General features: G+C 43.0%; 2 protein-coding genes across 2 annotated transcripts in view; one reads left to right on the top strand and one right to left on the bottom strand.

Annotated features, from left to right (window-relative positions):
- ppm1g (protein phosphatase, Mg2+/Mn2+ dependent, 1G) overlaps positions 1-27,758 on the bottom strand; it is a 51,885-nt gene extending 24,127 nt beyond the window's left edge. Inside the window, exons 1-5 of the mRNA XM_068045500.1 lie at positions 27,187-27,758; positions 12,255-12,324; positions 10,108-10,193; positions 7,707-7,833; positions 1,004-1,512 (exon numbers count right to left, since the gene is read on the bottom strand). Of these exons, the coding sequence (XP_067901601.1) occupies positions 1,004-1,512; positions 7,707-7,833; positions 10,108-10,193; positions 12,255-12,324; positions 27,187-27,297 (903 nt within the window). The 5' untranslated portion in view covers positions 27,298-27,758. The remainder of the gene's footprint in view (positions 1-1,003; positions 1,513-7,706; positions 7,834-10,107; positions 10,194-12,254; positions 12,325-27,186) is intronic.
- pfdn2 (prefoldin subunit 2) lies at positions 2,425-2,892 on the top strand. The gene is given in 1 exon segment (XM_068045643.1): positions 2,425-2,892. A coding segment is annotated over 1 exon segment (468 nt).
- Positions 27,759-27,961: the final 203 nt, after the last annotated feature.

Here is a 27,961-nt window from a genome sequence, read left to right as displayed (position 1 = left end):
CTTTGGCTGTGGGAGGAAACCAGAGCACCCGGCAAAAAACCCACGCGGTCACAGGGAGAACTTGCAAACTCCGCACAGGCAGTACCCAGAATCGAGTTTGCAAGTCCAAAGTGTTCTGGCATGCCAGATTACTTAAGCAATAGTTGTCCAAAGTTAATTGGTTTAATTGCACAGCTGCTACTTCAGAGTGCTGAAGATGCAACAGACGAGGTAAATCCCTGGAGTGACCACAGTCCATGCTTAGTTAATTAATCTCACTACAGAGATATATAGGTGTGCGCACTCACGGACCATGTTAGCATACCACAATTTACATGTGGAGAATGGCCGATCAGACAACGTACCAGAAAGCCAGCAGCACAAGTGGAACTGTAACCTGGCACAGGTGAGTGCTTTCAGAAAGGCAGGGGTGCAAAGGGAGAAAATGGAAGACAAGAGGACACAAGTCAGAACCCAGTGATGACTATTTTACTTTTCAACATTTGACTTACAGCATCTCAAGGAACTGAGTAATTTCATTAGTACTTCAGTCAGGTTGTCACACCTCAGCAAAAAATGAATGAGTATTTACTGTCCTGCAACTAAGTGAGCAAATCAGGAGCTAGAAACTTTCCTTCTATTAGAGTTTTTTGGGTGCCAAGTGTGGAAAGGAAGGTAGTTGTCAGGGCAGGGACCAAATCAGCAGGAGACCTTCTCTCTTGGAAAATAATTACCATCAGAAGTGCTTTTGCACCCAGTTTCTATTGCAAAAGCAGCTACAGCACATCAACACACCCTAAAGCCCAAAGCCAAATACTGGGCTACAACAGGACATGGCTGAGCAAACCTGCTTTTGTATGAGGACACGAATATTCTTGACATCATGAGTACTGGACTGGCAGACAGTCAAAAAGATACATTTCCGACCCCTACCTCAAACCCACAGTTCTCTCACTTGCCCTTAATGAAGGTTGAGAGAATGAAAGGCTCTTTGAGAAAATTGGAAAGAAAATGAAATAGTTACCTCATCACTGTCTTCCTCTTCTGCTTCTTCAGATTCATCCTCACTGTCCTCAAAGAACACCGACTTGGCTGCCCGTTGTGATTTGGCAGACGATGAGCAGGATGGCCCTGCATCAGCCGTGGATGATGACACAACAGCCTCTTCCAAGGTGCCCTTGCTGGCTTTGGCAGTTTCTTTATCTGAAGCAGATCCAGTCGTGCTATCACCACTCCCCAGTCCAGCTTCCTCACCTCCGCAATCAGAGCTAGAGGAGATTCCCACAGTCTCCTCCGATTTCCCATTTTTGTTCTGTGTCTCACCCATGCCCACCTCATTGCTCTCCAGCTCTCCATTAATCTCTTTTTCAGTTTTGTTTTTATCTCCATCTTTGGGAAGAGGTTTCTTCACTGCAGGGGAAGTTTTGCTCTTTGCATGTTTGGCACTGTTCTGGTTTTGTCCATATCGGGTGAGTAATTCTTCAATTGTCATTGTAGCCTCTTCATGTAAAAGTGCAGCCTCCTCATGGTCAACTGGAGAAAAAGGAACAGAAAGTCTACTGAACTATTATGGGGTGGGCATATCTTATCAGTTACAAATGGGCTTAGTGTGTTGGCATCAATATGCTGGGGAGGGAGAAAGTCATTTACCATATGTGCTCACACATAACTTGACCCAGAGAAAACATCTCCTCCCAAAGAAAATAATCTACCATTACATGACAATTCACATTACAAAGTTCCTAGCTAGCAAAATTCTCATCTCTGTGCCAGCTGGAATCCACAAGTAAATTACTCTGTTATTTTTCATTTCTACTAGTGCATACCTAGCCACTATTGTTCAGCTTCTCCAGCATTGCGATATTTAAATAATACCTTTCCCTACCGACTTCAGCTCTGTATCCCAACGCCAATTTTAAATTTCCTCCCCTTGGATCCATTGCCCCTCTCTATATCTATCTTCCGAGGTTCTTTCCCAGACTTTTAAAATCAACACTGGGAGCAAAGATTGTTGGGGATCAGAAGGGAAGGCTGCCATGTAAAGAACACAACATTGTAGGCGAACAGCATAACTGATTACACATAAGATGAGATGAATGGACTGCTGAATGCGCTCTCTTTTTCAGAATTGCATTGGCAAAAGAGAAGCTAGCTAGGAGGAAAATGAGATCATTTCATCTGCATACACATTAATTCCCCCTTTCCATTTTTAGATTCTAAATAGTAAACTTTTGGGCTGCAATTTTCCCTCGCTACTTTAGACACGAAAGAACCTCCAAAGTAGCCAAGATGGGATCTTAAGCTAAAATGTCCATTTAATGTAAGATGCAACCTTGGTAGAGGAGCTGAAGCTTTAGGAATGGCCACCCAGAGGATTGTTAAGGGATTGATTGCCACTTCAATTGCTTGCTAGCACTCATTCTAGCAAACAATGTCGCGGTGACGATGGAGGAAGCGGCGGGTGGAGGAGGTGAGGCAGTGCAGCCCGGCCGCACCAACCAGGCCCAGGCTTCAGCCCCCACCCCCGAGCAAGTGTTGGCCGGCTTCAATAAACTGCGGCAGGAGCAGCGGGGTCTGGCGGGGAAAGGGGCCGAGTTGGAGCAGGACGTGGCGGAGCATAGGCTCGTGATCGACACGCTGACTGAGGCTGATCCCGGACGCAAGTATTACAGAATGGTGGGAGGTGTGCTGGTGGAGAGGACGGTGAGGGAGGTCCTGCCTGCCCTGGAGAGCAACAGACAGCAGCTGGTGAAGCTGATTGAGAGCCCAGATACCCAGATGCAGAGCAAGGGCCAGGAGCTGAACGAGTACCGGGAGAAGTACAACATCCGGCTGATGAACGAGGACGAGAAGGCAGCTCGGGAGAGCGACTCCCGCGCCCGAGCGGGGGGCACGTGAGTCCTGGTGTCCTAGGGTGATGGCGGGGAGCTCGGCCTGTATCTCCAGGGAGCGTCCAGGGCGCTCCCCCTCACTCTCCTACACTTGGTTTTCAGATTCCCCCTTTGAGGGAGCGGCGAAGCATGTCTCAGGAAGGCGTGGTGAAATTCCTGGCTGTTCGGCCTCGGGAGGCTTCGCGCCAGCGCTTCTCCGGGGCTCGGAAGGCTGCCGGTGGTTTAACGTGTTGGTTTATTTTGTTGTGTTCATGGCTTTAACCTGCCAATTAAACTCTGACTGAGCAAAAAAAAATAAAAAATTGCTTGCTAGCACTCATTAGGATGCACAATATTTTTATGGCTAGCACTTAAGGGCGGCGCAGTGGTTAGCACCGCAGCCTCACAGCTCCAGGGGACCCGGGTTCGATTCCGGGTACTGCCTGTGTGGAGTTTGCAAGTTCTCCCTGTGTCTGCGTGGGTTTTCTCCGGGTGCTCCGGTTTCCTCCCACATGCCAAAAGACTTGCAGGTTGATAGGTAAATTGGCCATTATAAATTGTCACTAGTACAGGTAGGTGGTAGGGAAATATAGGGACAGGTGGAGATGTTTGGTAGGAATATGGGATTAGTGTAGGATTAGTATGAATGGGTGGTTGATGTTCGGCACAGACTCGGTGGGCCGAAGGGCCTGTTTCAGTGCTGTTTCTCTAATCTAATCTAAACTTGAACTAAACACCCTCCAACAGCAATCAGCTGATAGGGAGTAAACATATCGCAGAGGATTTCAAGCTTTAAAGCTTCTACCGTTCGCTTGCTCCTGAAGGTTTGAAGAAAACTTTTGAAACACATCAGGAGACTTTCTGGAGCATTTTCAAGATGTGACTAACACTATCAACATTTATCCTGAAAATTCTCTTGAGGATGTCAAGTCAAAATATTGAGTGCTGTGCTTTTCCACTTTAATAGGGATCACTAGGGGAAAATGAGTGCTTGGTCATCAGCATCTGGCCGGGGTCTGCCGTCGTTTGCAGGCAGAATGGGAAGGCCAGGAACAGCAGCACAGCTAGTGGAAAAGGAGAGCGAGGTGGACTCATTCCCCCTTTAGATACAGGACATCCCTCCTCCTTTGGGCCTCCTCCACCAGCACCTGTAACACCATGTTGGAGAACCTGTGCACCCTCTGCCTTGACCAATGCTAAACATGTAGGTACCCATTATAGCCGCTCTAGGCAATTTCAAATTATGGTAATCAGCGGGTAGAAGCAAAATTGCATGCTAAAACCAGACTTTCAAACAGGCATGTCTTATTAGCACAACATCCATTTAACACCTGCTTTCATCTTTTCACCAAATAACCCACACAATCTTCTACACAAGTCTACACAGCAATCAATTAAGTTTCAAATGTTGTACAACACACTTCTGTGAGATACTTTTAATCACGTCAAATGCAGCTACCACTACCTGTAATCACCAGTACTTCAGCCTATTATATCTATTAAAAAAGCCTTCTCCAGACACAAGTTTGATAGGATCCAAGTCCATAAAATTATATTCCTGGTTATTTTTCAGCTCAAGTGGACCTATGAAAAATTCAAATGCCCACCATTACAGTTTACTGCAAACCTAGTGACAACAGTGATACAGTTTGAGCACATGAGCAAAGTGTTGCGTTTAGAATTTCTTTGTTGGCTAAAGTACATCAATGTAGCAAAAAGAAACAAGCTCTTCATTAATACAAACCTGAACTACAATCTCAGTCAAATGCATTACTGAAAGCTAGAACTGACAAGCATTTGAATGTACTATTTTCCAACGGGGAAGATCACTTGTATTAGAATGTTTACTGCATTAGAACTATTGCACCAAACTTGCTTAGGGAAAATTTCATACTCAAAGAATGTCAAATGAAACATTTTATTATAGTCTCTCCCATTATAAAAAGAAAAAAAGCCATTTTATGCAATCAGCCTTTTCTATATATCCTTCTATCTTCCCCTCAGGCGGCACAGTGGTTATCCTCAGAGCTCCAGCGACCTGGGTTCAATTCTGGGTACTGCCTGTGCGGAGTTTGCAAGTTCTCCCTGTGACCGCGTGGGTTTCCGCCGGGTGCTCCGGTTTCCTCCCACAGCCAAAGACTTGCAGGTTGATAGGTAAATTGGCCATGGTAAATGACCCCTAGTATAGGTAGGTGGCAGGGGAATATAGGGAAGGTGGGGATGTGGTAGGAATATGGGATTAGTGTAGGATTAGTATAAATGGGTGGTTGATGGTCGGCACAGACTCGGTGGGTGCTTCAGTGCTGTATCTCTAAATAAATAAATACAAGGTGTCTCTTGAACCTATTCATATTAGTTTCATTGGCCTATCTGCATGTCTCACTCTTTTCAAAGTAGGTTGTTCTTTTAAGTTTTATTTTGGTTGGGCGGTGGGTGGCGAGGGAGGAACAAGGATGCAATATGGTGGGAAATGGGAAAAAAATCTAATTGTTATAATTAGTTATATGGTTCTTGGAAAAAGCAGCAGTGCCAGTTTGTAATAAATCAAATGACAAGGCATGTCACAGAATCGTTACAGCGCAGGAGGCGGCCATTCAGCCCATTGTGTCCGCACTGGCTCTCTGAAACAGCAACTCCCTCAGTTCCATTTCCCTGCCTTCTCCCCATAACCCTGAACATTCTCCCTTTTCATATAACTGCCCAATTTCCTTTTGAATGCTTCAGTAGAACCTCATTCTCAGGCATCGCGTTCTAGACCTTAAAACACTTGCGGTGTGAAAAAGTTTTTCCTCATGTCACTTATGCTTCTCTTACCAGATACTTTAAACATGCACCCTCATTCTTGATTATTTCATGAGTGGGAACAGTTTCTCTCTACTCTGTCCAGACCCCTCATGATTTTGAATATCTCTATCAAATCACCTCTTGGCCTCCTCTTCTCCAAGGAAAACAGTCCTAACTTCTCCAGTCTATCTCCATAAATGGAATTCCTCATCCCGGGAACTATTCTCATGAATCTTTTCTGTACTCTCTCCAATGCCCTCACCTCTTTCCTCAAGTGCGGCATCCAGAATTGGCAGCAATACTCCAACTGAGGCCAAACTAGTGTCTTATACAAGTTCAACATAACTTCCTTGCTCTTGTACTTTATGCCCCTATTAATAAAGTTAAGGATACTATATGCGTTATTAACTTCCCTCTCAACCTCTCCTGCCACCTTCAATGACTCATTCACATATACACCTAGCTCCCTCTGCTCCTGCACCCCCTTTAGAATTGTACCCTTTATTCTATATTGTCTCTCCATATTCTCCCTACCAAAATGAATAATTTCACATTTCTCTGCATTGAACTTCATCTGCCACTTGTCTACCCTCTCCACGAACTTGTCTATGTCCTTTTGAAGTTCTACACTAACCTCCTCACAGTTCACAATACTTCTAAGTTTCGTATCATCTGCAAACTTTGAAATTGTGCCCTGTACACCAAGGTCTAGCTCAATAATATACATCAGGAAAAGCAAGGGTCCTAACACTGATCCCTGGGGAACTCCACTACAAATCTTCCTCCAGCCCGAAAAACATCCATTAACCACTACTGTTGGTTTCCTGTCACTCAGCCAATTCGTATCCATGTTGCTACCGTCTTTTACTCCACGAGCTCACAAGTTTGCTCAGAAGTATGTTGTATGGCACTGTATCAAATGCCTTTTGAAAGTCCATGTACACCACATCAACAGCATTTCCCTCATCAACCCTCTTACCTCCTCAAAAAACTCCAGCAAGTTAGTTAAACAAAATTTTCCCTTAAGAAATCCATGCTGGCTTTCCTTAATTAACTCACATTTGTCCATGTGACTAGTGATTTTGTCCCGAATTATGTTTTCTAGAAGTTTTCCCAGCACCAAAGTTAAACTGATTTGGCCTATAGTTGTTGGCTTATCTTTACACCCTTTTTTGAACAAGGGTGTAACGTTTGCAACTTTCCAGTCCTCTGGCACCACCCCCTAGTCTAAGGAAGACTGAAAAATTATGGCCACCCTCACTTCCCTCAGTATCCTTGGATGCATCTCATTCGGCCCTGGCGCTTTATATCCACGAAGTACAGACAGCCTATCTAATATTACTTCTTTATCAACTTTAAACCCCTCTAGTGTCTGACTTGCCTCCTCTTTCAACATTAGCAAGGAAGATGATGCAACCCAGGCAAAGACAGATGCAAAGTATTCATTTAATACCTCAGCTATGCCCTCTGCCTCCATGTGTAAATCCCCTTTCTGGTCCCTTATCAGTCCCACTCCTCCTTTTACCATACTTTTACTATTTATATGCCTACAGAAAACTTTGGGATTTCCTTTAATGCTAGCTACCAGTCTCTTTTCATGCTCCCTCTTTGTTTCTATTTGCTTTTTCACTTCCCCTCTGGACTTTCTATATTCAGCCTGGCTTTCTCAATAGTATTTTCGACCTGGCATCTGTCATAAGCACACTTTTTCTTCTTTATCTTAACTTCTACCTCTTTTGTCATCCAGGGAGCTCTGGATTTGTTTGCCCTACTTTTCCCCTTCAAGGGAACATACCTTGACTATAACCAAAACTGAATTCCTTGAAGTCTTTAGATCATTATTAATGTATTCTGCACCTTGGCCATCTTGCCTGTTTGAAAGTCTGGTTTTGGCATGCAATTTTGGTTCCAACTGCTGATCATCATAATTTGAACTTGCCTAGAGTTGCTAAAACAGACACTTTTTATTTTTAACAACACTTCCATGCTTACAAACAAATTTTCTTCTGTAGCATTTGAACTGTGTGTGTCTGGTTTCCACGCCATTCAAAAATCAGTTTATTTCCAACTTACCATCATCTTCGTCAGCAACTTTCTCGCTGTCATCTTCTTGCGGTCGGCCTGCAATCTGGGCAAGTTCTTTGATCACTAGTTCCTCTGTAAGCTTGCTATCTATGGACAGAAAGGCATCTTCCAGTGCCTTGAATTCAAAAGGTAAAACAAAAAACAAATCAAGAAATCTTAATATCAATTTAGGGTTTCAGAATACCAACCAGTCACAAGAAAGCGTATGTAGATACAATTGGGCGTGAGAAAGGAGGCTTCCTTTAGGGTGGGCATTAGAGGAGGAGGAAGAGGAAGAAAAAATAAAATTACAAAAACAGGACTCAGCAAGAACTGCTTATTGTGTGACCTCATTGCAGTACATTATTCCTTAAAAGAACATTCTAAAATTCAACAGAAATTACTCCTGTACATGTCTACCGAAACCATGCACTAATGCTCAACCCAGGAGGGTGGTGGTGAGGAAGTAGTACCAACTTGGGGTTAGCGGTAGCATTCTTGCCGCTGTGTCAGAAGGTTATGAGTTCAAGTCCAATTCCAGGACTTGCATATTACCCGACTGACACTTCTGTGTAACTCTCAGGGACCGTTATTAGACAATAATGATCCATGACATTTTTGAAAACTAGGGAGCCCTCTGTGTTTAGGCCAAAACTCCTTCCTCAAATCAACTATAGCAAAACAGGCTAACTTGCCATTCATCTCTTTGGTTGGTTTTGTGCGCAAGTAGGCGGCTATGACTCATGACAAGACAGCAGTGACTGTTGCTTCAAAAAAATAATTTATTGGCTGTGATCTAAAAGAAGTCATAAATCCAAGATCTTTCAATACAGTATTGACTTCTTAACTGCAATAGTTGTGTTTTTTAAAACTGCCTTGTAATACTAAAAAAACAAGGAGCAATGTTTTGAAAGGCAACCTTTACACCACAAATGACAGAAGCCATAATAAATTCCAGCACGACAGATAAAATATTAGGCATCAGACCTGCAATCTGACTTCCACACAATTACAAGAATCAGTTTAAAAAAAGGTACTTCATAAAAGACTCATCTCCTTTTCATTGGAAACTGGCAGTAAGGCAGCATATTTAAAAAAAATGGAGACAAAGCATGAAAATTATCACTGGCAGATGTATGGAGAAAATGTGTGAATAATTCAAATCAGTTGAAGTAGTGTTCACTATATTGCTGCCACAAGATGCCCTTAATGAGTTTATGTAGCTCTTCAGCATCACCTGGTGGTAGAAATAGTAAACAGTGCAGAACTGAACAGTCCTGTATAATTGGCCTTAGGGAGGCTTGAATATATTTTTCCTCCACACTTGTGAAAAAAAATTAAAATTGCTCCTTTAGATTGTCTGGTCACATATCATTCCCATCCCTCTCAATGCCACAAAAGGTGACTGCCAGGTGAGCAAGTGTGGTCTGAGGTGACCCCTCCTTTTACTATTAGAGAATCACCAGCTACCGGTATGGCACACCAGAAAAAACAGCTATGATTTGGTGAATCTTTGTACCCAAAGTGAAGTGTCTTAGCATTAGGGAATGGAACATTTTCTCATTTCAAGATTCCAAGTGAGATTATCCACTTTAGTCCCAAATTAAGGGTCTCTTATTTATGCTTTAAAGAGCTCAAATACATTGCACATTGGACCCAAGTAGTCAGAGACACTTTTTCCTGCCAGCCCAAATCAAAATTCTAACCCAAATCCCAGAGCGGAGAACAGAATAGATAATCCAGCCACCTCCAACTAATTCCAGCAGTATGCAAGTTGAAAAACTAGTCATTTGAAATGAATACCTTGACAGCATCGCTACGTCTGAGTGAAAGAAAAACTATTTTCATGAACTAAAAAGGATCATTAAAGAAGTGTCTCACCAATTTCGGTCTTAAATTCTGCGATTTTTCTGGGGGGGGGATTTTATAAAGGCCAATTCTCAATCTTAGAATAAAGCCTTCTTTCCGCCCTCAATGTAAAGAATGCACGTGCATCACATTCGGTGATATCATGCAGTCTGCTTTGTCACATACACTATACAATCTGCACGATGCCTTCAGCTCTAAATTCATTGCAGAATTGCCCTCAGATGAGCTTAGGCAGAGTTACAAGTGTGTGTTATCTTAGGGGGTGCACATGATATTTAATAGGGCATCTGTGTAGGTTAGTGATATTTTGTTTTCTCTGAATTTGCCACACCAACTCATTTTCACACAGCTTTTTTGATGTTAAAAAGTAGTATCTGAAAAACCTGTTTTTTTAAAGTTTGCATTAAAACCAATTCAATCCTTAGGAACCAAATGTCCAGAAACCAAGATGATTTATCTTACATCGGAGCCAGTCTGTCATGAATGCTTTGCTAGTCTGTCATTTCAAATAAACATTCTGTTTTAAATTTTGAAGTCATACCTTCTGCAATTTTCCATTCCTGTAAGCCTGTTGGTTCTTAATAACATCAGGCAGGTACTTTGCACAGTATAATGCCACTTCTTCACCTAGAATAAAAAATTTGGGGCTCAGATTTTAATCAACATACAATTTATTCTATGAAAAGGGAGGAAAGATGATGAATTCCAGAAGTTGGGGATGCATATTAGACCAGTGTTGGAAGGGCATTAAGGTAAGAAATCAAGACTAAGTGGTGAAACCAGAGATGTGGTTTCCAGCAGCATTGGGAGGTAGGCAGATAAGATGGACTGTATGTGGGTTGTGAAGCACAGGCCTGGTTGGGTGCCCCAGCTCAAACAATTTCAAGGGTGGCTGAGCAATTGTTTGTGTAGGGCCAACAGGCAGGAGAGAAAGAGGGTGGAATTGTTATCCAAGACTTTCAGGCAGACCCAACAGAATAGCTTAAGTTTTGGTTGCGTTGAGCTGGGGGAAGTCATCAGATTGCTCTGTAGCTGTCGTGAAGGCAAGGAGAACCAAGGTTGGATCTCACTGGTGTACTTATGGAAACTGAACCCACGCATGTGTAATGTCACCAAGGGCAAGCATGAAAATCAAGATTGAACCGGATGGGACTGCAATGGTACAGGGGAATCCACCATTGGGGAAAAATAGTATCTCTTTTTGCAACAATATAAAAATGTCAGGCACTGAAAATACTCAGTAGGTTGATCAGCAGTTGAAAGAGAAACACAGATTGATGTTTCAGATGTCCTGAAGTGCCCCCACGTAAACACGAGGTTTTATTTGGGTGCTACTCAAACAGTTGAAATTTTAGGGTTCCTCTTTTACTGCACCAAACATACAAAATAGGTGAATCCCTCCACTTCAAAATATTAAATTAATGCAGTTTAACAATTTATATTCAGTTAAAGAATTAGAGCATATTTGTGGAGTTTAGGTTCTCCCATTTTAATCTCTATGTAGTACAAACTTCAAACTCAAAATTAAAGTCTACAGGAATCACCAGAGAGAAAAAAAAAGAGTTTGCAATATAACCTAGGCTTTGTAGTTGCCATTGCTATGAACTACTCAAAACCAGAGTTACAATTTTAGCATTATTTACATTTTCAACATTTTATTTGTGCAAACGACCTGAAAAATTCCATAATCAGGCTGCTTTGGTAATGATCTGAACATTGCAATTTTGCATTGCCAACACTGAGTTAGCAGAGCCCAGGACTTTACAATTAACCACACTATAGTAAGTTGCTTACTGAAAGTTACATGGTTATATACTAAGTCTCTTGTCAATCCAGGAGGCAGAATATATCAAGCACAATACCCACATCACACTAAAACTACTCACAAAATGCTTTCCTCTATGTTTACAAGCAAATATATACATACTATATAACATGAATAGTAAATTATTAGACTGTTTAAAAGGAGTCTGTGGTCACCCAGCATTTTTGCAACCAACGCTTGAAATGACAGTCTCTTCAAATATGTAAGCCACCTGCTTATGGGATTTGATTTACACATGTGTACATCAATTTGTACCCAAATACAACCATTTAATAATTCATGTAATTGCAGCCAAGTTACAGAAACTAACAAATCAAACAGTTGACAAGGTAGTCAATTAACGTGTTAACAGGTGGCTGAATCACTCCCAAAGTGTGTATTTTATTTGTATGTGCTTTAGCCAGATGTATTCCTGTCTGAAGAGCTGCTGACAAACAACAAAATAAGTATGTTTTATAGGTCACAGACAAACCCACACATATTTCAATAACCTGAGGGGGTCAGAGAGGAATTTTCCAAATATTATTTTTCTCTTACTGGCTGTTATTTGCCTCTCCCAAGAAATTGCATCACTGGGGGCACGAGGTGGGAAGTGTTTAGTCATGATGCACCAGGTCTCACATCATTTTCATGTTTGTATCCAAGGTTGCAGACTGCGTTTGATAAGTCAACTTCCTGTGGCACTGCACACAGGGAATTGAGACAACAGCAGGTGAAATAGGACAGCAGGACATGCAAATAAATGTTTATTCAGTCACCATTTTGAAGCCAGAAATTGGTTTGTCAGAATTTCCTATGTCCACATACACAGTCTTACATAATAAAAAGGACCCTGCAGAATTCCACTGCTCGCATTCTCTTACCTCCGTGTCCATCATAAACTGCAAACATAGCAGTTTCATCGTCCAATTCAGGGATACAGTTGTGGGCATCCTGAAAAATATAAATTCATAATACATTTCAATTTGTACAACTACCTGTACAATGATATGCCACGTTTCAATTGAAACAATCACATTAACAAACTTGTAAACTTCAACAGACCAACAGGTTTTATTTTCATCAAGGCTAATTTTATGTATGAACTATCAGTATTGATTACTACAAACACAATTTCAATGTCTTCACAGCATCAATAATCCTCAAGTCAGCTATCGAATGCCGTGCAAATGCTCACAATAATGGAATGTTCTTTTACATAGCTTGAACTAAGGACTTGGTGAGAATTAGGATACGGGCAGCAGAATTTTGGATGCCCTTAAATTAAGAGGGTGGAAGATGTGAAGTTGACTAGAAGTGCATTGGAAGTCATCTAGAAATAACAAAGGCATGGATGAGGGTTTCAGAAGCGCGTGACCCGAGTTATGGGTGATATCACAGAAGTGCAAACAGGCGGTCTTAGTGATGGTGGCTAAGGAACAGGATTTATGATGTGGAACAAAGACAAAGGTCTTCCAAATATTTAGTTGGAAGAACTTTCTACTCATCCAGTACTAGATGCTGGACAAGCAGGCAGACAATTCAGAGACAATGGAGGGGTCGGGAGTAGTGGTGAGAGGTTCAGCTTGATGTCGACAGTGTATGTGTGGAACCTGACGCCCTGTTTTTTGATTATGTCACAGAGGGGCAGCATGTAGATGAGAAATTGGGGGGGGGGGGGGTGGTTGGACAAGGTAGACCCTTGGGGGACACAAGAGAGAGCGGGAACAGAAGACATTGCAGGCGATTCTCTGGTGCGATAATATTAAGAATGGAGCCAGGTGAATGCAGTCTAATCCATGTGGATGGCACAGGAGAGGCAGTGGAGGAAAATGATGTAATATAAAAGAAAAATACTGCGGATGCTGGAAATCTGAAACAAAAACAAGAAATGCTGGAATCACTCAGCAGGTCTGGCAGCATCTGTGGAAAGAGAAGCAGAGTTAACATTTCGGGTCAGTGACCCTTCTCCGGAACTGACAAATATTAGAAAAGTCAGAGATTATAAACAAGTGAGGTGGGGGTGGGACAAGAGATAACAAAGGAGAAGGTGCAGATTGGACCAGGCCACATAGCTGACCAAAAGGTCACGGAGCAAAGGCAAACAATATGTTAATGGTGTGTTGAAAGACAAAGCATTAGTACAGATTAGGTGTGAATACACTGAATATTGAACAGCAGCAAGTGCAAACCTGAAGAAAAACAACCTGAAAAAAAACAGTGGGTAAGCAAACTGAACAAACTAAGATGAAATGAAATAAATGCAAAAAAAGATTGTAAAAAATGTAAAAAGGAATGTAAAATGGGGGGCTGTCATGCTCTGAAATTATTGAACTCAATGTTCAGTCCGGCAGGCTGTAGTGTGCCTAATCGGTAGATGAGATGCTGTTCCTCGAGCTCGCGTTGATGTTCACTGGAACACTGCAGCAATCCCAGGACAGAGATGTGAGCATGAGAGCAGGGGGGGGAAGTGTTGAAATGGCAAGCAACCGGAAGCTCAGGGTCCTGCTTGCGGACTGAGCGGAGATGTTCCGCAAAGCGGTCACCCAGTCTGCGCTTGGTCTCCCCAATGTAGAGGAGACCACACTGTGAGCAGCGAATACAGTATACTACATTGAAAGAAGTACAAGTAAATCGCTGCTTCACCTGAAAGGAGTGTTTGGGGCCTGGGATAGTGAGGAGAGAGGAGGTAAATGGGCAGGTATTACACCTCCTGCGATTGCAGGGGAAGGTGCGCTGGGACGGGGACGAGGTGGTGAGGGTAATGGAGGAGTGGACCAGGGTGTCGCGGAGGTAACAATCCCTTCGGAATGCTGACAGGGGAAGGGAGGGGAAGATGCGACTGGTAGTGGCATCACGCTGGAGGTGGCGAAAATGGCGGAGGATGATCCTTTGGATATGGAGGCTGGTGGGATGAAAAGTGAGGACAAGGGGAACCCTGTCACGGTTCTGGGAGGGAGGGGAAGGGGTGAGGGTAGAGGTGCGGGGAATGGGTCGGACACGGTTGAGGGCCCTGTCAACCACAGTGGGGGTAAATCCTCGGTTGAGGAAAAAGGAGGTCATATCAGAAGCACCGTCATGGAAGGTAGCATCTTCAGAGCAGATGCGTCGGAGACGGAGAAACTGGGTGAATGGAATGGAGTCCTAACAGGAGGTAGGGTGTGAAGAAGTGTAGTCGAGGTAGCTGTGGGAGTCAGTGGGCTTATAATGGATATTGGTAGACAACCTATCCCCAGAGATGGAGACAGAGAAGCCGAGGAAGGGAAGGGAAGTGTCAGAGATGGACCATGTAAAGGTGAGAGAAGGGTGGAAATTGGAAGCAAAGTTGATAAAGTTTTCTAGTTTGGGGCGGGAGCAGGAAACGGCACCGATACAGTCATCAATGTACCGGAAAAAGAGTTGGGGGAGGGGTCCTGAGTAGGACTGGAACAAAGAATGCTCGACATATCCCACAAAAAGACAGGCATAACTAGGACCCATGCGGGTATCCATAGCGACACCTTTTACTTGAAGGAAGTGCGTGGAGTTGAAGGAGCAGTTGTTCAATGTGAGAACAAGTTCAGCCAGGCGGAGGAGGGTGTTGGTGGATGGGGACTGGTTGGGCCTCTGTTCCAGGAAGAAGCGGAGAGCCCTCAAACCATCCTGGTGGGGGATGGAGGTGTAGAGCGATTGGACGTCCATAGTGAAGAGGAGGCGGTTGGGACCAGGAAACTGGAAATTGTCAAAATGACGTAGGGTGTCAGAAGAGTCACGGATGTAGGTGGGAAGAGACTGGACCAGCGGAGATAAGATAGAGTCTAGATAGGAAGAAATAAGTTCAGTGGGGCAGGAGCAGGCTGACACAATGGGTCTGCCGGGACAGTCCCGTTTGTGGATTTTGGGAAGGAGGTAGAAGCGGGCTGTCCGGGGTTGTGGGACTATGAGGTTGGAAGCCGTAGAGGGAAGATCTCCAGAGGAGATGAGGTCAGTGACAGTCCTTTGGACGGTGGCTTGATGTTCGGTGGTGGGGTCATGGTCCAGAGGGAGCTAGGAAGAGGTGTCTGTGAGTTGGCGTTGAGCTTCTGCAAGGTAGAGGTCGGTACGCCATACAACAACAGCACCACCCTTGTCTGCAGGTTTGATGACCATGTCGGGGTTAGACCTGAGAGAATGGAGTGCCTCAAGTTTAGAGGGGGACAGGTTAGAGTGAGTGAGGGGGGCAGAGAAATTGAGACGACCAATGTCTCGCCGACAGTTTTCAATGAAGAGATCAAGAGCGGGTAAGAGGCCAGGGGTCCAGGTAGAGGGAGAATGCTGGAGGCGGGTGAATGGGTCTGCTGGTCGGGGGGAGGACTCCTGGTCGAAGAAGTGAGCCCGGAGGCGGAGGCGACGGAAGAAGAGCTCAACGTCATGCCGAGCGCGAAATTCATTGAGGTGGGGGCGTAAGGGGATAAAACTGAGACCTTTGCTGAGTACAGAACGCTCAGCATCAGAGAGGGGGAGGTCAGAGGGTATAGTGAATACACGGCAAGGGGTCAGATCAGAAGGGGTGGGGTCAGAGGGAAGTGAAGCGGAAGGAGGATCTGGAGGGGCATTAGTCCCCATCAGCTGCTGGAGCTTGCGTTCCTTAACACCTGAAAGGGAGAAAAAAAGTTTTTTGTTAATGCGTCGGATGAGACGTGGAAAATGATGTGGTCGACTGGGTCAAAGGCTGCAGATAGGTTGAGAAGGGATAGTCATAGCTGCATAGAGAGAGATTATTTTTTCTTAATGGCCTTTACAATGACTGCCAACAATTTAAAACTCAAAGAGCAAAAGAAGAGTAAGAAGAAAATTTCTTTACACAGATCATGGGAACATGGAATGCTTTGCCATAGAATGGTTGAGCAAGAGACCACTGCACATTAAGGGAAATTTAGATAAATATTTAAATGGAGACGACAATAGCACAATGTGACTAGTGTTGGATTACTTTAACAACGCCAGACATGCTGGATGAAATGGCCTCTTTTTTAGTTATTCATTCATGGGATGAGAGTATCGCTGGCAAGGCAAGCATTTGTTGCCCATCGCTAATTGCCCTCGAGAAGGTGGTGGTGAGCCGCCTTCTTGAATCGTTGCAGTCCATGTGGTATAGGTACACTCTTAGTGCTGTTAGGGTCAGAGTTCCAGGTTTTTGATCCAGCGACAGTGAAGGAACAGCAATAAATTTCCAAATCAGGATGGTGTGCAGCTTGGAGGGAAACTTTCAGAAGGTGGTGTTCCCTTACACCTGCTGCCCTTGTCCTTCTAGGTGGTAGAGGTCAGGGGTTTTGGTGCTGTTGAAGCAGGCTTGGCAAGTTGCTGCAGTGCATCTTGTATATGGTACACATTGCTGCCACTGTGCACCTATGGTGGAGGGAGTGAATGTTTAAAGTGAGGGATGGGTGCCAATCAAGTGGGCTGCTTTGTCTTGGATGGCGTCAAGCTTTTTGAGTGCTGTTGAAGTTGTAATCATCCAGGCAAGTGGAGAGTATTCCATCACATTCCTGACTTGTGCCGTGTCCAGGCTTTGGGGAGACAGAATGGGAGTTACTCACTGCGGAGTCCCCAGCCTCTGACCTGCTCTTGTAGCCACAGTATTTATGTAGCTGGTCCAATTAAGTTTCTAGCCAATGGTAACCCCCAGGATGTTTATTCAGGGATTCAGCGATGGTAATGTCATTGAATGTCATGGGGAAATGGTTAGATATTCTCTTTTGGAGATGGTCGTATACTCTCTTGTTGGAGATGATCATTGCCTGGCACTTGTGTGGCATGAATGTTACTTGCCACTTATCAGTCCATGCCTGAATGTTGTCCAGATCTTGATGCATATGGATATGGATTGCTTCAATATCGGAGGAGTCACAAATGTCACTGCAGGCTGTGCAATCATCAGCCAACATTCCCACTTCTGACCTTATATTGGATTGAAGGTCATGAAGCAGCTGAAAATGGTTGGGTCTGGGACACTAGCCTGAGGAACTCTGCAGCGATGTCTGAGGCTGAGTTATTCAGTACTGTAAAGCTCTGTGGTTCCAACTCCTTCCCTCAGATAGAGGGAATGCCACCTTCATTCATGGAATGTTTTGAATTTCCAACTGTAATTTTTTCTCATTCTTGCACCCTTCTAATAATCATAAGATCATAAGAACTAGGAGTAGGCCATCCGGCCCCTCGAGCCGGCTCCGCCATTCAATAAGATCATGGCTGATCTTTTCGTGGACTGAGATCCACCTACCCGCGCTCTCACCGTATCCCTTAATTCCTTTATTGTTCAAAAATATATCTACCTTAGCTTTAAAAACGTTTACTGAAGAAGAGTCAACTACTTCACTGGGCAAGGAATTCCATAGATTAACAACCCTCTGGGTGAAGAAGTTCCTTCTTAATTCAGTCCTAAATCTGCTCCCTCTAATCTTGAGGCTATGCCCTCTTGTCCTAGCTTCACCTGCATGGAAACATCCTCTCTACTTGTATCTTATCTATTCCCTTCATAATTTTATATGTTTCTATAAGATCCCCCCTCATTCTTCTGAATTCCAATGAATATAATCCCAATCTACTCAGTGTCTCCTCATAAGCAAACCCCCTCAACTCCGGAATCAACCTAGTAAACCTCCTCTGCACCCTCTCCAGTGCCAGTACATCCTTTCTCAAGTAAGGAGACCAAAACTGCACACAGTACTCCAGGTGCGGCCTCACCAGTACCTTATACAGCTGCAACATAACCTCTCTGCTTTTAAACTCAATCCCTTTAGAAATGAAGGGCAAAATTCCATTTGCCTTCCTAATTACTTGCTGTACCTGCAGACCAACCTTCTGCGATTCATGCACAAGGACACCCAGGTCCCTCTGCATAGCAGCATGCTGCAACTTTTTACCATTCAAGTAATAATCCTTTTTACTGTTACTCCGACCGAAATGAATGACTTCACATTTATAACATTGTATTCCATCTGCCAGACCTTTGCCCACTCACTCAATGTATCTATGTTCCTCTGCAAAGTTTCACAGTCATCTGCACACTTTGCTCTGCCACTCATCTTAGTGTCATCTGCAAACTTTGATACCCTACACGTGGTCCCCAACTCCAAATCATCTATATAAATTGTAAATAATTGCGGTCCCAACACTGATCCCTGAGGCACACCATTAGTGACTGATTGCCAACCAGAATAGCACTCATTTATCCCCACTCTCTGCTTCCTGTTAGTCAACCAATCCTCTATCCATGCTAATACTTTACCCCTAACGCCATGCATCCTTATCTTATGCAGCAGCCTCTTGTGCGGCACCTTGTCGAAAGCCTTTTGGAAATCTAGGTACACCACATCCACTGGGTCCCCATTGTCCACCTTGCTCGTAATGTCATCATAGAATTCCAAAAGATTTGTCAAGCATGACCTGCCCTTCATGAACCCATGCTGCGTCTACCCAACGGGACAATTTCTATTGAGATGCCCTGCTATTTCTTCCTTAATAGACTCAAGCATCTTCCCCACTACAGAGGTTAAGCTAACCGGTCTATAATTCCCCATCTTTTGTCTACCTCCCTTTTTAAACAGTGGCGTCACATCTGCTGTTTTCCAATCTGCTGGGACTACCCCAGAGTCCAGCGAATTTTGGAAAATTACCGCCAGTGCACCTGCTATTTCTCCCGCCATCACATAATACATGTGTCGGACTCGGGTCGGGTCACTCTTCCAGGTCTGGCTTTCGGACTTGGGTCGGGTCGGACACACAAACACACAGCAAGAATTGCAGTTAAGTGTTAAAAGTAAAAATTCTACCTAATCTGCGAGTCTGGGACGTCAAGGAGGGAAACTCTGAGGCTGCGCGGTGAGCGTCTCTGACGTCATCACGCTCGTGCTGCAGCTTCCTGAAGATTGGGAGTCGGAAGGTAAGTAAAGAGAACATGCCAGTGGGTGAGTCGGGCGGGGGCAGGGGGGGTGGGAAATGGAGGGACTCAGGCCGGGTCGGGCTCAGGTCCGATGTGGTTCAGTCGGTTTTTTTTGTGACCTGAGCAGGCCTTTAGCCACTCTCATCTTTTCCTCCATTTACATTAGCATGGAGATTAACAATGAGTATTTGTGTTACTTTCAGAATAAAAATACTCTTTCCAGCTTTGGATTCCTGGTTAAATGAAATTAAACAGTCATCTTGCATATAAATACAGTACAACCACTACAGACACTGAGGTACAACTGTATTATGATTTAAAAAAAATTATGGATAGTCAATTTGTAGAGAATTATAAATCCCAGAAGTCTAGAAGTCATATGAAGACTCAAACGCCCACATGACTTAGTCACAATGCTACCCAATTTTTATTCCAGTACCTCATATCTTTTGCGACACACCCTTTAATTTTTTTAATGGAAGGTGAAGTCCAGAAGAGCAGTAGGATTCAAAATGTGGAGGGGGAGACAGATAGCTAGCCTAACACAGAGCAGAAGAATCAGTCAAATGATCTGTAACCCACTTAAAAGAAAGCAGGAAATTGTTAGACAATATAGAAAGATCTTAGTCAGACAATACAAGCAGGGTTATGGCAGAGGAAAGGTGGGGGAGGTAGCTGAAGGCATGATCAAGGATTTAGAATTTGAAGCAGCTTTTTAAAGTGAGCAGAGAGATAACAAGCTAGAGGGGGTTAGCAAGAGAATTCCAGACTATGGGTAGATTGAGGGAGAAGGAACGTTCAAAGCTCCCTCATGGGTCATCAAGGAAAAATTACATCTACTGCATTTATATTGCACTGCAATATTATTTAATGAAGATTTGGAAAACAGAAAGTTACTCTCCCTGAACACTCCCTTACCTTTAACATAGATATAGCACATTTCTCAGAAGAGTTCTCCTAGTGTCTTGACAAACATTTATCCTTCAAAACAGTATTGCTAAAACAAAAGACTTTCTGGCCATAATTTCATTATTGTTTGCGGGGCCTTGCTGTGCACTAATTGGCTACTGTGTTTAGTGTTTAACAGTGAATACAATTAAAAAAGTATTTAATTGGTTGTGAAGCACTTTGGGACTCCAAGACCATGACAGTATAGTCACAACTATTTATTCACAACCTGCTTAACAGCAATTTCCATTTTATCAACCATCTCTAATGTTCCGTTTCCCCCTTATATTTTCTTGTGAAAAGTTGGTTTCATTACATTTCCACTTATATACAAGTCTGCTCCCTTTCTCCCTTTAGACCCGAGGCTTTCACCTCTCAATCTGATTGGGTTTGGTGGTCAGCTTGCCTGAGAACTGTTAGTTGATTTGTAGGTGAGGGATAAATGAAAATCAAATTTCCAAATGGCTCAACAGAAAAGTGCTGTGACTTGTCACTATGGGAGCAAGTGGATGTTTTGAACAGTTTGAAAGAATTGAAGATTCTAAAGCTATATCCATAGCATTACTGAATCTCTGGTTCTATAATTCTGAGAAGAAAAGCAGACATTTTGAAAGATTGGGAAAGAAATGAGAACAGGGAAGGGAATTGGAAGCATGAAACTAAGATGGCCATTGTTTGGAGAAGTGTTGCTTTGATGGCTTCATCACAAAAAAAAAGTGTTCAAAAAATCCCGCTTGACAATTGCCTGTTGAAAGCTAAAGCTAAAGATGTTGACACCAACCTTGATGCAGAAAGCTCTGAAGCATCAAATGGATTCCTGTGCTTGTGGGAAAGCGAGGCACAACCTTGTTTTACAAAATGCTGTATGTTGAAAATGCAGACACTGACAAACCCACTGCTGACATCTGGACTGAGGAACTATTGTCAGGTTTGTGAGCAGAAAGCATCCACACCACTGTATTTATAGTTACAAACGAGGCCAGACTTTTCTACTGTGCCTGGTCTGATCAAACATATGCAAAAAGAGATGTGCGCAGTGGCAAAATGAGAAAAGAACACCTTATATTGTCACTGTGTGCTAACCAAATGAGTTTAAACACCTTCTCATGATTAGGAAAAAAAATGAAGCTTTGTTGCTTTAAAAATGTAAGTTATGATGCAAACAATTTTGAACTGCAGTCTTTCAATGTCAAGATAGGAAACAGTGGCACCAGGCAATGCATTTGAAAGATGATACCACTTGCCATGATGTTGTTTTAAAACTTTTACAAGGGTCCAACTGTGGTCTGTAGCAGCTTTAATACCACTTCCATCACCTAGCCCCTGGACCAGGGCATCATTCATAATGCAACACCATAAGAAGCAATTCCAGCACAATGTGGTATCTGTTCTCATTCCACCAAGGAAATCAGGGTTCCACAGTTTATATAAAACTATTGCGTATTGGGTGCTATGCACTTATCCAGTAGAGCTTAGAATACACTCACTTCCCAGCTGTATCTGAATTACATACTGTAGTTTGGATTCCAGCTTGGAAAACAATGGCACAAAGTAGCAGTTAATCAAGTGATTCCTGGTGTTTTGAGTGAGGCGGAGATGGTTTGATTTTTTTTTTCAAAAAATGAACTATCTTCTCTGATGGAGGAAATCCAGAAGGAAGCTTAATCAAAGTTAGAGCTAGGCCATTTAGAAGTGGAATCAAGAAGAATTTCTTCACACAATGTAATAATCTGGAACTCTCTCTCCCAAAATGCAGAAGATGCTGGGTCAATTGAAACATTCAAGACTGAAATCCATAGATATTTATTAGGTAAGAGTATCAACTGATATGGAGAAAGGTAGGTAAATGGAGTTGAGGTAAGATCAACCTTGATCTAACTGATCATCAGAAAAGGCTCAAAATAACCTACTCCTGCTGCTACAACCTTGCTGAATTTCCCCGCCCCCAGATGTTGTACTGCATTCACCACTGTAAGATGCTTTACAAAATTGTTTACGAAATTGCTTGTTTCTTTTGTAAAACGTTTTAAGAACTTATATTTGAATTATGGACATCGAGTCATCTGGAGATTGCTGAGCTTTGTGCTTTAAAAAAAAGGGAAGGTCGACAGAAGGTTTGGTTAGTAAACAAATTGTTACTGGAAGGCACCTGTTTTCCAGTAAAAACAGCAGGGGTTGTTTTGGATTGAAGAGAGAATGACAGGCCAAGACTTACAGATGTCACAGGACCTGTTAACAAGCCAGTTTGCTTATTGACCTGCCAAGTGAACAGAAGATGATCCAGCCAGCTCAGCCTTTTCTCTTGAAAAGACATGCTGCATCAAGATCATTTACTATTTCCTCCTGTATTTGAAGAAACCTTTACTGTTACATTGCTGCTATAAGACCTAAAAAATTCCTTGTTGCTGCTTCCTGCTGTAAAGCCAAACTGGAGCTTTCTGTGCTGCATCTCTTGAAAGCCTATCCAGACTGATCTTCAACAGTGCCCGGAAGGAACTGTTCTGGGAAAATTCTGGTGACAGCCGCCTATTTACATTTGGGACGCCTAACCAACAATGGGCATCTTTCCATACCTTCTTTTCAAGCATAAGTGATTTTTTAAAATTCCTATTACTTTGTAACAGCTGTAAACAAAAAGAATCCTCTCCCCCCCCCCACGGTTAACTGGATGTGTGTGTACATACACATGTGTGAGAGAGCTAGGATAAATAAGGGGCGTTAATATTTGCATGTGTGTATATGTTTTACTTCATTATTGGTTAAGATCTGGCTTACATAAACGGATAATTTTGTTGTTTCAAAAAACCTGGTTAGTGTGCTGTATTCTGATTGACTGTTTCGGTAAGTGGGAAAATTTAAATATATGTTGTGACCCGTGGAGAAGTGGGACTGAATTAACAGTGCACTCCTCCCGCCTTGGTCATAACAAATAAAGGTTGTTATGCACCAGACAAGATTTGAGTTTTGTTCCTTCTCACTGCAGAAATTCCCCCTTTCTCAGAACTTGCAAGGTTCTCCTGAGTGGGTGCAATTAAGTAGGTTCCACTGTAAATGCAAACACGCTATTGCTATGCAACTAGATATTTTATTGCTATGAGTAGGACCAAATATAAATAATGAGCAAGGGTGCAGTCCACACTACTGTAACAAGGTATGTGATTACTATTAAATTTATTCAACTATGTGCCATATGTTTTAGTATCGTACTGCCTGATTTTTTTTTAAAGCAGAGATATGTGAAGGAGAGACTTCCTATTTAGACTATGTTTAAAAAACCAAATATTTTAGAAGAAAAATTATATAAATCTCTATTACATTTGAGCTTTTTTGAACAGTGAACCTATCAAGATTAGTGGAGCATTGGAACACATTTCCATTTGGGGTTGCCTAATTTATGTTAATTTAAACTGAAAGCATGCAAAAACCCACCCGCCCCATTGAAAATTTCTTGCTTAATTGCACCTTAATTCAAATGATTCAGTAATTCCAATTCCTGTGCTAATTGGATCTTGACAGTTGAAATTTTCTGTTCGATTAATTTCAATCTGATTCAAGCAGGTCAAAAGTAGATAGCACCCCGCACCCCCACCATCCCAGGGCCGGTCTGACCTCACCTTGCTGGGAAAGGCAAATAAATTTGCCTAAGAATTTGAAAGGGACCCTATTCCTGCACTATGCGACAGTCACTTCAAAAATGGCACATAATCAAGCCTGAATCCATATGTGGGGAGGCAAGAGATGCTCCCCAGAAAGCAGTGACAACTGTTTGCATGATAGAGTTCAAAAATGTTTAATTTCACTATAAGTATCAAATTATCCTTAAAGCGGATTAGATTGGTCTTCATTTGTACAAGCTACAATCAAGCATAGCATTACCTTTCAAGAACAAAAATACAGAGGGAGATGGGGCAAGTTAAGCAGTGACTCACCATCATGATTTACACTAGTATGGCTGGGGAAGAAGAAAATGGCCAGTGATTAGAAATTCCAAAATACCCAATACTTTTGTATTTCTGCTACTCTGCGCATAACCCAAAGAAGCAGATGAATAAACTAGTGCGCTTTTTGAGGAATAGCAACATCATTTTAACTGAGGCCTGGCACTAGAGAGCAGAAAAATTGCCTTCACAGTTGGCAACTGTGGGGCTTACATACAGTATCGGCAAATAAAAACAAAATCAACTCAACTGCTTTCAGCACTGTAAACTTGCGCCACCAGCAGAGGAGCAGCGACACCTTACACTGCCGGTGATCCCACACAGGTGGGGACTGCCAACTCTGAAGTAACAGACCTCTTTGTTCAACTGAGTTACCTGTTGTCGCTTCCAGCAGATAGAAGCTCTGACTCCATTATTGGTATTGACAAGGAAATCCTGACATGCTGGTTACTGACCAAAGCGGAAAATGACAATGCTGTGAGGGAGGATGCCGCTCCTAGTGGATGTAATAGTGAGGAAGAGACCCAAATGAGCGGAGCCAGATATCAGATGGAGGTAAGTAGTAGCCGCCTCACCACAGTCATGGTGTCCAGTTCGGTGCAACTGTTGAGGAAATGGCTGATAACGAAGCCAGATGTCCAACAGAACTTTTCACTGCATTAAGTACTTGTGGAGCTGTCAACAAGCAAACCACATTCACAGTATTTTGTGAAGTGAGAAAGTTTATACAATGCTCAAGTTTCAACCATGTGTTGTGCAATAGTTGCTTTGATGCTTTCTGTCTTTTTAAGTGTTATAGTGTTTTGCTGTCCTGTTTCACTATTACTAATTCAAACTACTGGATAATTTGAGAAAATGACAGCTGAAATTAAACAGGAGAAAAACACATTTTCGGGCTTTGAAATTGGCTGCCAGCACACATGGGTGTGACACAATGGGTTCTAGTCAATGAGCTAAATCATGACAAGGACATAGTCCTGATTATTCCCTGTTGACTCAAGTCACCAAGAGTTGATAGAAAATTTAATTGACTGTTTTACAACAGTAGGATATAAAGGAATAATTTATCTGGCAGTTGCAAAGCTTCATGCATGTTTCACCACTGTAGTTATTTTCACAAATTCTATTGATCCAGTTATGTGATAAACCTCACCTAGCGGATCACTAGTCTACTATCCAAATTGAAAACTTACAATACATGTCCTATCATACTATCCAATAAACCTTCAGGTCCATGTTTCAATCAACATTTATACCCCTCGCATTCACACAGAAAATCGGTAAAGAATGCAAACAATTGAGAAAAAGATCACCTGTAATTAAAATTCACAGCACTTAGAAGCATTGGTCTATAACTTTATCTGAACCAAATTATCATACAATTCAGTGACTCGCTTCTATTACGCTTAGCTTAAAAGGGACAGTAGAACATGTACTTAATCAACTTTTAAAAAACAATTGTTTATAGCTGCCACACTGTGTCCCGAACAGGTAATAAGTCAGTAGGAGTCACCCTTTATACTCCATATTGTAGTCACCTATATCCAGCTATTCCCAAATGAATTGTACTCCAAACAACTGGTGGCCAAGATTGGACTGGAGTTAGAAGCTCCTCAGCATTGTCAGGTGTGAGCTATACATTACAGGTCAATAATTATTTCTGGCCACTTGGGAGCTTTGTCTTTCAAATCGTAGAGTTACATGGATTTGCTACAGAGATCCTTAATTTCTTCTTTATACTAGATTTGCCAGGCAAGAACCAGGAGTCAGATACATTAATTTATCCTACACAGGGCGGCACAGTGGCGCAGTGGTTAGCACTGCAGCCTCACAGCTCCAGGGACCCAGGTTCGATTCCGGGTACTGCCTGTGTGGAGTTTGCAAGTTCTCCCTGTGTCTGCGTGGGTTTTCTCCGGGTGCTCCGGTTTCCTCCCACAAGCCAAAAGACTTGCAGGTTGGTAGGTAAATTGGCCATTATAAATTGTCACTAGTATAGGTAGGTGGAAGGGAAATATAGGGACAGGTGGGGATGTTTGGTAGGAATGTAGGATTAGTATAAATGGGTGGTTGATGGTCGGCACAGACTCGGTGGGCCGAAGGGCCTGTTTCAGTGCTGTATCTCTAATCTAAACCTCTAAATAATCAGTCACACTAAGATTTCATGCATAAACATATTATACTGTTCTTAAAAAGCTGATTGAAATTCTAACTTATCTTTTCAGATGCTGGCAAACCTGCAGGGTTATTTCCAGTATGCTGTTTTTATTCCAGATTTTCACTTTACCTCTTTGCATTTTAAACCAGCTTGTCTTTTGTTCTGGTTGTTACAATCCATACCTTCTCCAGTGGGATTTAGAGCCCAAGGTTGTATGAGTCTCAATTAAATGCCCACCTGTGAATTGTAGGTAATTTGATTACTCTTATGAGTGACTGACAATGAAGAATTTCACTCTACAGAACACAATTGGTACTGGTATTACCCAAGACAAAGTGTGATCTGAAACAACAGAAAATTCTGGGAAATATGCAGCGGATCAGTGTCTGAAAGAAAAATGTAGGTCAATTATTGGAAAGTTGTGCATTTCTAAACACCACACTGACATTAAATCCTGCTTTAATTTCCTCAAGTCTCCAATCATGGGAGAACCAGCGCGTCTCAAGAACTTTTTCTACACTTTAGGGACTGCAAACCATGTACTTTTGATAATACACCTGTTTAAACCGAACGCATCGCTTATGCAAATTAAAATGCTGGCTGTATTTTCTCCACGAGTCATAGAATAGTGTTGTCTTTCAGTTTTACTTAAGCGTTTTAGATTGACCTCAAAGATTATATTAACACCATCGTTCATTGTTAACCGTCTATTACGAACATAAAATGAACAATCTGCTCGCTCCCATCTGTTACTGAACGCGGTTTAACAGGGATAGGATCAAACACACATTAACACGGGCAACACTAGGCGAAGCCCACAATACAAGGCCCCTGCAGATAACGTGTGTGTGTGCATTCATTCACTCACTCACCTCCATGGATACCCTCCAGCCTTGCATGGCAGAGACGCCGAAGCCGAATTTGTCGGTGCAGTGCTCACATGAGCTCTTCACCGTGTTGGGTTGAGACAGGTAAGCACCCATGCTGCTGCTGCTCCCCCACCTCCTTCTTCTTCCTCCAAGTAGCAGCACCTCCCTCCTCCTGTGGCCGCAGATGGACTCAATCCGCTTTCCCGTGTAAGAAGGGAAGATGACGGCCTGACTGACAGGGAAGAGAGGCGCCGGAACTGAGACGCATGCGGGGTGGCTGGGTGGGGGAGGGGCGGAGAGTCAGGGCGCGCGAATGGCCGGTCACCAGGGTAACAGGGCCCAGCAGGCAACCGACACACCACAACTTCATTCAGTACAACTCGACGGCACGGGTATTGCTGAAGGGGTTCCCTCCCGCCTCTTGTTTTGACTTTAAAAACAAAAGACGAGATCCAACTCACGCGAACATCCGTCCCCAGGCACTCCAAAAAAAAAAAATGATTGTGCGTAAAATCAGTTTCCCACAACTCTGGTTTACTTTCCCTCGCTCTTGGATCACAACAAGCTTTTAATTTTTTTGAAAAAAATTAATTAAAAAAAAAATTGAGGTGAAGGGATAATACGCACATAGGCCGTGAAGGGGGGTTGGGGGGGCTAAAACAACTGCCGGTCACGTGATATTTCCAAATATGGCGGTGAAAAGCATCACTTCCGGGGCCCGCCGGTGCCTCCGGAAGTGACGAATACAAATCCCAGGATTTAACGCCCACTTCTCTCT

Source organism: Heterodontus francisci, chromosome 13, assembly GCF_036365525.1.
Source record: "Heterodontus francisci isolate sHetFra1 chromosome 13, sHetFra1.hap1, whole genome shotgun sequence".
Lineage (NCBI taxonomy): Eukaryota > Metazoa > Chordata > Chondrichthyes > Heterodontiformes > Heterodontidae > Heterodontus > Heterodontus francisci.
The sequence above is the reverse complement of the archived record's forward strand: the minus strand, read 5'-3'. Positions and strand labels throughout refer to the sequence as shown.